Consider the following 12,393-nt stretch of genomic DNA (forward strand, 5'->3'; position numbering starts at 1 on the left):
CCCCCCCCCCCCCCCCCCCCCATGTTTTGGCTGCTGACTAGGGTTTATGTTGCAATGCAGCAACAGTCTTCTTTTTTCTCAATTCTCTCAAAGGAACTTCAAAAATCCCTAGGACCTGGGCTTTTACCAAGTCCTTTGGCTGTCGCAGCAGCGATGGCAGCAGCAGCTTCATCCAATCAGCTGGCCCTACGCCCTCCTGGACTGACCTCCCATCCTCATACACACCTGCTACAGGGAACACCACTCAGCTTGCTGAGGCCTGCCCCTGGTCCCATCCGCACCACACATGGGCCCATACTCTTCACTCCTTACTAACAGTAAGGGAAATAAACCTCAATCAGGAAGAAGCACACTGTGAACTGGAGGCAACCATGTGCCATTGATAGCCAAACTGGCTGGTCTGGCTGTACATTTTATTTTTATTTATATGAAATATAAATATTTCTCCTCATTGTGTTTAGATGTTTCTATCCTCTCTGGTTTCCCTTCGTTACTTGGGTACCAGATGGTGATCCAAACCCACGAGTTGACAATTTAAAGAGGACTTCTTCAAGTATTTAAAGTCTGCATTTAAATGTCAACAGTAACTATATAGTGCCTTCAAAATGTATTTATTCTCCTTGAATGGTTTTTTATTTACTTTTTTTGTGGGATTTTAATTTATTGATTCAACTCAAAGTCCACAAAATACAGACCCAAAAATAAAAAATCTGAGAAAGCAGTGTTTTCTTTTGTGTTCAGACCCTCTAAGTATGATTTTCTGGAGTCGTGTTTGCTGCATTTAAAGCTGCAAACTACAGGTCTTCATAAATCTTCTAAATATTATTACAATTACTATTGCTCTGGCAAAGAAAGCCCAAATCTGGGTCAGTTGCATGGCTGGTGTCTGTGAACAGCAGTTAACAAGTCTTAACATATATTTTCAATCAGATGTAGTTTTAACTTCCATCACCACAGGCACTCATTCTCCTGGAAAATTAACCTCCATTCCAGTTTTTGCAGCCTCCAATATTTAATTTTTTTCTCCTCCAAGGATTGCCCTGCATTTAGCAGTATTGAACAGATTTTCTATCATGTCTTAAGAAATAGTACCTTCAGGGTAAGAGAGACCCTTACCCTGTGAGCTGGAAACCCATTCCTCTGACCCCATTCTGTCCCCTTACATGGCCTACCACTTTCTGGCTGTGTTGCTGTCATTCTCAAACACATATATTTTCTTATCATTCAGTTGACTGTGGGACATTTAGAAGAGGAAATTTCATGGCTGGATTTGTTGCAAAGGTGGCATTCTGTCACAGTTCCAAGCTGGTTTACAATTAGCTCCTGAGAGCAAACCATTCTTTCACCGATGTTTGTAACAACAGTCTGCATGCCTAGGTGATTGATTTTATACACCTTTGGCCATGGAATTATTGGGATAACTGGTTCCAGTAATTTCAATGGGTCTATCTATAGTGTATGTTCCGATGAAAGAATAATTCCTTCAAAGCTCCTACGAAGTTACCATTAGCTTCTTTGTTCAATCTCTGATTAATGATCTCTTTGTCAATCCTTTCAGTTTGAGTGGGGGGCATTTCTTGGTACTGTAGGTTTTCAGCTTTACCACAATGAACAGTGTTCTGTGAGATGGCACACTTAAATTTACACCAAGACTTTCTCTCCGGTCTCTGTACTGGGTATCCAAAATTAAAATGTACCGCTAAGAAAGTTAGGGAAACAGAATATTTCAGGGAAAATACATTGAACACCACATGGGGAGCCTACCTTGTATCTCCAAACCCAGATTTAAAGTTCATTGAAGCAGTGTGAAAAACACTAAACAGCTCACAGGGTAAGGTGACTTCCTCAGCAACCCACAGAAGGCAATGTCAAAAACGAACCTGTGAGGTAATCCTTCTGCAAAAACCTAAACCATCAGTTTCAATTAGATTTATGGGAGAAGTAACCACATTGTGTGGATGTATTGTGACCCATTTGTTTAAGTGACACAATACTTTTTTTTAAAGCAAAGTCATCATATATACCCAAAAAGCTAAATAAAATCCAACTAAATTTGATCAGTGAGTCGTCATGGTACCACTTTTTAGCTCCTGTTCCCAATAATTAATGCTGTTAAGGTAGTTGGTTGTACTCTTTGGGGGTGGAGGGGAAAACAGGTCTGAATACAAATTCACCAATCTTTTTCAGAATGTAGAACATCTTTTCCTCCTACTTGAGGTGCTTTTAGCAATAAATCTTAAGGACCTTAAGGAACTAAAAACAAGCTCAAGAGGTATAAATATATTGGGAAAGGCACTGTTAGCAACCAATGTGGCAGAATCAAAACCCTACCTCTTTTTTTTATGTTCATCCCTCTTCATTACAAATTTTCAGCAATTATGAGTTACACAGAATTAGATGTATAAGCTACAACAAAAATGCAGCTCTAACTTAAAGAAACTGCTTCAACTGATTGAAGGGATTGAATTAAAGTTATGCAGGTTTATTCCTTTAATTTAATAGATTGAGTTTAGTGAAGTCAATTCAATTTCTTGTTGCAACTGAAGCAAATCATTTATGTTAGCACTGCATTCTCTTTTTAGTGTAGTAGATGCATCTGAAATTTGCTAGACTCATAACATAGCTGTCAGGGTAGATTGCACCAATGTAGTTCTGCTCTTGTGGCTCACACAATTTGCAGATGACTCTATGTTGTTGCAACTTGGTTACTTTTTAACAGTTGACTTATATTTGCCTCCATGGGACACAAAAAAGAACTAAAGAGGCAATGGAGGGGAATATAGGAAATTACATTTTTGTCTTAAGATAGAAGTGATATACACAGGAATTTCTAAAGAAGAAATTTGCACTTTGCAGATATCAGTATTTGTTTTTGTGTTCTGTATACAATGCAGTTAGACTGGATCAGAAATATGTTTATTGCAGTTTGTTTTTTTTACTGAGTGAAGATATTGAACCAACACTGAACTCTTAATGAATCCCAGACAATTGTGGACTCAAACAGCTATTGTGACAAAAATTTTCCAGAGCACACATAAGTAAACACTTTTGTTGAAAGGTCTGCATGTGATCATCTTCATTTTCTCAACTGTAACGCACAGCTAGAAGCTTTCAGTGTCCTTCTTGGAGTAACTTTCACACTGTGAGCAAACCAGGTCTGCTACTCATTTATGACTTCTGTCCAGGTCCTTCTAATGTTGGGACACAAAAAAGGACCATCTTTGCCAGATACAGCACTGGAAGAAAGGAAACAGTGGGAGAAAAGACACCAGCAAAGGACATTTACAGGACCACTTACACTGATGAGTAGATGTATGCAAAGACTAACAACTACAGATACCAAAAACGTCACATCTTTGGGTCGTTTTGGTATTAAACAGTATATTTGTCTGGTCTGCCTTGTGTTCTCTGTTCTCCCAAGGTAACTATCAAAAGCTCTTAATAAGGAATTGTGGATATTGTTAGAAGAAAACTTTAGGAAATGGAAAATGTAGCAATACAATAAGCACTACTGTTACTTTCTTGTTGTAAACTGCAATAAAAAAAAACAACATGTAAACAAATGTAATAAATGTCCCTTAGGAGAAGTTTATTGAAACGTTATTGTAAATGTAGATTATTTAAAAAAGAAATGACAAACTTCTTGTTGGGGTTGCCCACTTGTTCAATTTAAACTAGGAAATCAATAAAACTGAGTTTTTGGTTGAAAGACATGTTTACTTTTTTTATTTTTGCATAGACATTGTGTTATTTAAAACCACTTAATTAATGTTGATTTGATGTGAAATGAAGTCCTTTTAACACCTTAAAATCCATCTTTGATTGGCATAAGTGGTGTGAGTATGTACAGATAAGGCTGATATTATTTAGACCTGTAAATGAAGAATAAATGTAACTGTGCAGCCTTAGTTAAATGAAGGACATAAGTGTTGGGAGAAGCTGAGCTGACACTCATCCAGAGGGAAATGTGCTCAGCAGGTAGATGCCAGAAGAGAAACATGGATTATCGTGTTACAGCTCTGAGTTAATCACTCAGGAACTGCACAAAAAGAAAGAACTGACAACTGAGAAGTTGTTTTAAACCAAAGTTCTTGAACACCAAATGCAACCAGACATCCTGGTAGCATTAACCCAGCAGTCGCTCCAAACACACAAAGAACACCTAAATTATGTTTGTTTTAGTTTTGCTCAATGGCTTGTGTGCTGTGATATTTTGTTGCTAAAAATGGCCAAACAAATGCAATAAGGCCCATTGTATTCTGGATGTACTCTGTTCCATACATTTTTGCTTGAAAGCTGCAAACACCTTCATGAAAATACAGTATAATCTTTAAAGGCCTACACCAAGTTGCTCACCAATGCTGCTGCTTTTACAAAGGGTTCCGGGATCTGGGATTTTGACTTTAGATATGCTGTTGTTGTGATTTTTTTTGTGCAAAGCAAGGATCTAAGGATGAATATAATTCAAACACTGGTTTTAAACAGCTAATATTTCCTGCAATAAACAGGGAAATCAGGTTTCTGTCTGGCTTAAATGTATTAAAGTATAACAGAAGATGTTTACTTTATCACCATTAAGGGTTACCTCTTGAAGATAATTTTTTAAATTTAAACTAGGAAGATGAATTAAAAGGGGTTAGAAATAGTTTGCAACACAACTCACATCCTCCTGTTTAGTCAAGTGTGAATTGGAATATATGATGGTTTTGTTAGATGAGGAATTTCCCACTTTTTACATATTACAGTAGGCTTTTTGGCGTCCCTAATCATCAGTTAAAAAAAAATAATTCTGTTGCATTGGTTCAATGAAAAATTATGATTTTTAATTTACCCATTTCTGAATATTACCTTTGCTTCCCTTATTCCTTTACTATTAATTCATTGTATAAACAATACATTTTTTTGCAGTTTTTTTTTCTCATGACCTTATATACTGATGAAATTAAATCAACCTTTCTATAAAATATGGCTTTAAATAAATGCAAAATCTGCTGCAACACCAACTGGTTTGGTCCGCCCCATGTAAACTTATTTATGATTAACAAATTCAACCACATCATACAGTCAAATTGATTTTAGGTTTTCTATCTATGGAAAACCAGTTGATTGCATCGACTCATTGATTCAAAGGCAATCCCTCACACCAAGCATGTACACTCACTGGCCACTTTATTAGGTACACCTGTCCAACTGCTCGTTAACACTTAATTTCTAAGCAGCCAATCACATGGCGGCAACTCAGTGCATTTAGGCATGTAGACATGGTCAAGACAATCTTCTGCAGTTCAAACTGAGCATCAGTATGGGGAAGAAAGGTGATTTGAGTGACTTTAAACGTGGCATGATTGTTGGTGCCAGAAGGGCTGGTCTGAGTATTTCAGAAACTGCTGATCTACTGGGATTTTCACGCACAACCATCTCTAGGGTTTACAGAGAATGGTCCGAAAAAGAAAAAACATCCAGTGAGCGGCAGTTCTGTGGGCGGAAATGCCTTGTTGATGCCAGAGGTCAGAGGAGAATGGCCAGACTGGTTCGAGCTGATAGAAGGGCAACAGTGACTCAAATAACCACCCGTTACAACCAAGGTGGGCAGAAGAGCATCTCTGAATGCACAGTACGTCGAACTTTGAGGCAGATGGGCTACAGCAGCAGAAGACCACACCGGGTGCCACTCCTTTCAGCTAAAAACAGGAAACTGAGGCTACAATTTGCACAAGCTCATCGAAATTGGACAATAGAAGATTGGAAAAACGTTGCCTGGTCTATGAGTCTCGATTTCTGCTGCGACATTCGGATGGTAGGGTCAGAATTTGGCGTCTACAACATGAAAGCATGGATCCATCCTGCCTTGTATCAACGGTTCAGGCTGGTGGTGGTGGTGTCATGGTGTGGGGAATATTTTCTTGGCACTCTTTTGGCCCCTTGGTACAAATTGAGCATCGTTGCAACGCCACAGCCTACCTGAGTATTGTTGCTGACCATGTCCATCCCTTTATGACCACAATGTACTGAACTGACATGGATAATGCGCCATGTCATAAAGCTGGAATCATCTCAGACTGGTTTCTTGAACATGACAATGAGTTCACTGTACTCAAATGGCCTCCACAGTCACCAGATCTCAATCCAATAGAGCATCTTTGGGATGTGGTGGAACGGGAGATTCACGTCATGGATGTGCAGCCAACAAATCTGCGGCAACTGTGTGATGCCATCATGTCAATATGGACCAAACTCCCTGAGGAATGCTTCCAGCACCTTGTTGAATCTATGCCACGAAGAATTGAGGCAGTTCTGAAGGCAAAAGGGGGTCCAACCCGTTACTAGCATGGGGTACCTAATAAAGTGGCCGGTGAGTGTATGTAGTGACAGTGGAGATGAAAAACTCCTTTTTAACAGGAATAATTGAATTGAAGAATTGTATTGTCTCGAAATAAAAAGATAACAGGAGAAATACCATGAAAAAGTAAAACTAACAAGTAATTCCAGAACCAGATCCTATTTAAAGGAAAACACAGAATAACATAAACCACCAAAAGTAAAACAAAAGCAAAGTCTAGCAGAGTAGATCATGTCACAAATGCAGTTTATATGCAATGTGATGCAATTGTAAGAACCATACCAACTTTATTCATGAAGCACTTTAGACACTGACTGGACAAAACGGCTGTAGAAAATCATAAAATGCAATGCAATTATAAAATAAAAAGATCAAATATAAAATACATATTAATATACAGACACAATAAAACTAAATGAAACCTTTGATTGAAGAAATCAGATGAATAAAGGTGGGTCTTATGAAGAGACCTAAAAACAGCAAGTGAAGAGGCCTGTCTTATCCCCAACAGAAATTCATTCCATAGCTTGGGAGCTGCCATAAAAAAAAACACGGTCCCTGCTGAGCTTGCACTTTGTCCATGGCACCTTCAGAAGCAACTGATCAGCTGACCTGAGGGAACGGGAGGATGTGTAAGAATGTAACATCTCAGACAGATAGGGAGGGGCAAGATCATTAAGAGCTTTAAAAACAAATAAAAGGATTTTAAAATGAATCCTAAAATGCACTGGCAACCAGTGTAAGGAAGCTTAAATGAGTACTATAAAGGTCTTTATCTCCATCTGGTGGAAGAGTACAGTTTTTTCTAATTCTTCCAACTTCTGCCCTTATGAATCTTATCTTTAATCTTGTATCAAATTTTTTTCTTTGTCAATAATCTTCTTTGATAAAATGTTTTAATTTCTTTAAAAACTGTCTATCACTTAATTACAATAATGCTTTGCTCTATAGCGGCAGGTTATTTAAATGTTTTTATTTTATTTGACATTCCAACTTATCAAGTCTGGGTTTTTTTATTACTTTATTGTATTGTTAAAAACTAGAGAAAAATTAAAATGTTTAGCTAAGGTTTTGTTTCATCCTGAATTCAAGTGTATGATGATGTGTCCATCTGTTGCCCAAGACAGTAAAAGACTTGGATGAATTTATCTATATTTTAGATGTAATGTCTCAAAATAGTCTTGAATTACCCAAAAGCTTTGTGTTAGAACTGGTTGTTCTTTTAAAATTGTACTTAAAATATAACTATATTTATATATGTATCTGTTAAGGGAATTTTTTTATTACTAAATAGCCCAGAGGTTTACCAAGTTTTAGCTGGGACTGTAAAATCACAATCATTATGAATAATCATCACTTAACTATCAGATAAAGCAATGTGTTAAACTGTATCGTAACAAGCATCAAAATATGAGAAAACAAAACAAACAAACAAAAAATTCAGCTACATTCAGCTTATATATATAGCGCTAGTTCATAGCACATTTCATCTTAATTGGCTGGTTTATACTCAATAGCTGAGTTGTTAAAAAAAGGGGGGATGGTGGATTTTATTTTTATTTTTTATTTTTTTTGGAAGCATACATAGCCTAATGAATATAGTCTATTAACCTAAAGCACTATGCATGGTATGGTTGTAACATGTCAGGTACACTGGTCAATAACCTTGACCAAGGCACCTTTCAGGAAAATTGCAGTCAGTCCCTGGACTGGCATGGCTATCATTGCCCCTACATAGTTAGGGACAAATGCTGAGGAAAAATTTTCCACTGGGTTCAGCTTCATATGTAGTCACGGTAGGCCACTTCTTTGATTTTATTTTGGAAAATCTTTTGTCAATGAATCTATTAGGATTTGGAACAAAACCTCACAAAACATTGTAAATTAATCTCTCAAGTCAATTTTTTTTTAATTACCGTAAATAGAAACATCTGAAACAATTTCCAAAATCTGAAAAATTGCTTACAAATTCAAATACATTCAAATCAAACCTGAAAATCAAACAAGCCTGTATAAAATCTAATAAGTTTACTCACCATTCAAATATTCCTTTAGCATATTTATTTATAAAAACAGACTGTCAGAAAAACTGTTTTGCTTCTGTTGGTTAATTTAAAGTAAGATAGGCCACATGCTGGCAATAAATCAGTTAAAACTATTCAGGTCACGTCAGTCAAACTAAGCTATTTACCATTGATCGGATGACAGGCATTCTGCAAGTCACACGAGTGACCTTGTAGTAAGATGTCAACATTCAATTTATTTATGACCCTTAGCCAGACATTTACATCACATTTTGGCAGTTCTGTCAAGTTAATAATCTTAATACATGTCTTAAATGGCTTAATTAAAATGCATTTTTCAAACCTTCGATTCTCTCCTGCAGGTTTCCTCCACTGCTCTCGACCACAGCTTCACTTGTCTCACCAACATCTTCTAGATTCTGGCTGTCACCTACCAAAACAGTAGTGGTCTACACATTCATTTTATGTTCAATTTACAACCAAAATACATATTTTGAATGTTCACCAATGCCTGTACACTCTAGAGCCGGGGTTACCAATTAAAAATCAGCGTGGTCCAATAAAGAAAATCAACAACCAGTAAAGGTCCGGGGCATTTTTTATTATAATTTGTTACTTTAAACAGAGGTTTTTATACATCCATGTTATACATTGACTTTTTAAATAATAATAATAATAATAATAAAAAACATTTTTTTTCCATTTTAAAATCTAAAGTGTTTTTTAAAGTAGAGAACAACAATCATTCAGTTTGGTGTATAGACAATTTCCTGATTGACATATTTTATAAAATGCCTGAACTGACCATTTGTTATTTTTATCTTTCTTTTTTACTGCTTAATGAAATAAGTGGGCTTTATGCTGCCCTGCAAGGCTTTTATAACTGGGTTTTAATGGTGGCAAAGCCATTTTCAAGCACATATTAAAGCCTGGATTGATATTTATTTTTTAATTATGGTCATTGTGGGGAATCTTGCTTCACAGCAGTAGGTTGAGCCAAACATACTTTTCTCCTTCTTTCCCATCGCCCTGCTTGCCACAGGTTTGCCTGCATTCTCTAAAAGTAACTAGCAGCGACCCTGACTGACACAGCTCATTGGCTAATTTGTATCACGTGTAGCCTGGTCCTGGATGCTCCAGAGGGCTTTACCCAGTTACCAGGAGAAGTGGCACAAGTGAAGTTAGACACTGCCATTGGACAACATGCGGTAATTTATAGATGTTTTAAATCAGGTTGGGTCCGGATTAGCCAGCAGGTGGGTCCTGGTCCTCTAACCCGTGACCTCTGCTCTAGACTAATTATTGTGTGTCATGACAACTTTAAATAAAGAAAAATGTTTGTGCTTCAAACTAGTTTACCTAGTTTTGCATGCTATCGCTATATCCAGAGATTAGGACTTCTACATATTCGGTGACACAATAGTAAGGTTATAAAAGGTAATGTCTTCTGATTCTTGTGATACCTGAAGTGTTAGTTTTTGCCTTTTTAAAAATTAAGTCCCTCAAATCATGTTGTCTTTGCCGCTTGGCCGAGATGCTGTTCAGAACACCGTTACCTGCTCCATTTGTAGAGCACAGCGCACAGCCTGCTAAATGTTGAAAGGGCAATATTGCCATTACTGCCATTACTGTTAACATATAATATATATAATAGAAATTTACACATTCAGTGATAAAATGTTACAGGGTAAGATATGGGGGGATGGTCATTTAAGAAGAGGGATGATTTTTAAGATTTTTTTAAGAAGGGGGATGGCACCCCCCCCCTCAACTTGAGTACTGTTTATGTTGCAGTTAACACAGATATGCCCCCCCCCTTAAGCAGACACTCTGCTGCACCTCCCCAAAATTTTAGGTGCCCCCAAACAGTGCCGCAGATACGAGGCCTATGAATAGTCAATCTACATCTGCTCTACACTATGCGGATTTCCTGTTTTGTACCTTACCAGCTTGTTTTGTTTCTAGGATTGCAAACGGCTCTCGTTGTCCACACTACAAGGACAACACATATTCAAGCAATTCATGAGGGGAGATAGCGATGAATGTGGGGCTAGATACGGCCGAGATGGCGAGGAAGTGGCAAAACACAAGGGACAAGTTGGTGCGACATGAGTGTGAACGTGAGCGGGGATCCAGGTGGAAAAAGGGTCCCAGCGTTCTATATCTTCATGTCCTGGCTGAAACCCTTTGTTAAACATTGACAACGTTGAATTTCCCTTCAGAGGTACCATATGCCTAGCTTGCTAACATGAGTGAACATGTACTATCCTTCCTGTGGCACAGACAGTGCTGATTGTTGTTCAAACAAAAGTGTCCCCTGCCAGCGGATCCAGCTCACCACCAGGTGGTGATCGATTGACAGCTCAGCCTCTCTCTTCACCCGAGTGTCCAAATATACGTGACCGGAGAGCAGATGACACAACTACAAAGTCGAGCATTGACCTCCGGCCTAGGGTGCCCTGGTGCCACATGCACTTATGGACATCCTTGTGCTCAAACATGGTATTCGTTATAGACAAACTGTGATTAGCACAGAAGTTCAAAAGCAGAACACCACTCTGGTTCAGATCGGGGAGGCCATTCCTAATGATCACCACTGTCCAGGTCTTACCGTCGCTGCCCATGTGGGCAATAATTCCCCCAGTAGAACAATGGAGTCCCCAGCTGAAGCGCCATCTAGTACCCCTACCAAGCACTCCAAGAAGGCTAGGTACTCTGCACCGATGTTGGGCCCATAGGCCGAGACAATGGTGAGAGACCTGTCCCCAATCCAAAGGAGTAGAGACAGGACCCTCTCGTTCACTGGGGTGAACCCCAACAAGTGATGACTGAGATCGGGGGCAATGAGCAAGGCCACCCCAGCCCGCCAACTCTCCCCGCAGGCAACACCAGAAAGGGGGGAGTCCAGCCTCTCTCCAGGAAATGGGACAGAACTTAAGCTGTGCGTAGAGGTGAGCCCGACTATATCCAGCCGATACCTCTCAACCTCCAAGATCTCTGGCTCCTTCTCCCCCAGCGAGGTGACGTTCCACATCTCTACAGCCAGAAGCTGCATGTGCGGACCAGGCGATTAAGGATCCCACCTCGACCACCACCCAGTCCTCTCTGCACCTGACCCCTACGAATCCCTCTGCGGGTGGTGGGTCCAGAGGAGGGCAGGCCCATGTCCTCCATTAAGGCTTGGCCCTACCGGGCCCTGTGTTCATAGTTTAGGTCAGTAAAATTAAAGAAGTGGCCTACCGTGACTATGAAGCTGAACCCAGTGGAAAATTGTTCCTCTACATTTGTCCCTTCATAGTTATACTGTTTAAACTATTATTCATATTATTAGCTGTTGTTGCACTACATTTGTTCAGTTTGTTTACATTACCTGCACTGTTGAATATTTTTATACGTATACATTTTCAAATTTTTTTTTTTTATCTCTGTTTAGAAATAAAACCAAAGCTTTATGGACACATGTATCTTTTTCATTATTCTGAAAATCATGTAATATCCCAAATTATAGCAATTTCTTAGACATAAACCTAAAACATCTTACACCTTTAAAAAACATATAAGCAAGTAAAAAAAAACAGTGTGGAAGAGTTGGGAGAAGTCATTACTGAGGGCCATCACTCTTCAAGCGTTCCAACTGTACCACGAGTCACCACCTTGTTCTGCCATGGCACAGATCCACGCTCTGTCTGGAAGAAAGACATCAGGTCTCTTCTCACTGCCATAGATGTTCTGGTGGTGCAAGCTCTGGACATCATTGATGGGTTAATAGGCTCCATGTTGGAATCCCCAGTGACTTCAGCTCGCCATTAACCAAGCCTAACATACCCAGCGCTTTCTAGGTTGGAAAGGTGGGGGGTATGTAGCGTGCCTCTGGGTCTGCCCAGCACCGCAATTGCTTTCACCACGTCCTCAGCTTTGTCGGGGAAAAACTCAACTGACTGTCCAAGGATCCTCCACCGTGCAACCAAGATGGTGTTGAACGTTTGCAAGGCAGATTAGTTCCTGCATGAGAAGAAACGGGGGAGGGAG

The 12,393-nt window shown here is 39.2% G+C and overlaps 1 protein-coding gene across 3 annotated transcripts in view; it reads left to right on the forward strand.

The window, feature by feature from the left end:
* LOC107082137 (zinc finger protein 385A-like) overlaps positions 1-990 on the forward strand; it is a 43,675-nt gene extending 42,685 nt beyond the window's left edge. For all 3 annotated transcript variants that reach the window (XM_015370651.1, XM_015370653.1, XM_015370654.1), the window contains one exon: positions 94-990. In XM_015370651.1, the coding sequence (XP_015226137.1) occupies positions 94-315 (222 nt within the window). In that variant the 3' untranslated portion in view covers positions 316-990. The remainder of the gene's footprint in view (positions 1-93) is intronic.
* Positions 991-12,393: the final 11,403 nt, after the last annotated feature.

Source organism: Cyprinodon variegatus, unplaced genomic scaffold (genome assembly GCF_000732505.1).
Source record: "Cyprinodon variegatus isolate N-32 unplaced genomic scaffold, C_variegatus-1.0 Scaffold47, whole genome shotgun sequence".
Classification (NCBI taxonomy): Eukaryota; Metazoa; Chordata; class Actinopteri; order Cyprinodontiformes; family Cyprinodontidae; genus Cyprinodon; species Cyprinodon variegatus.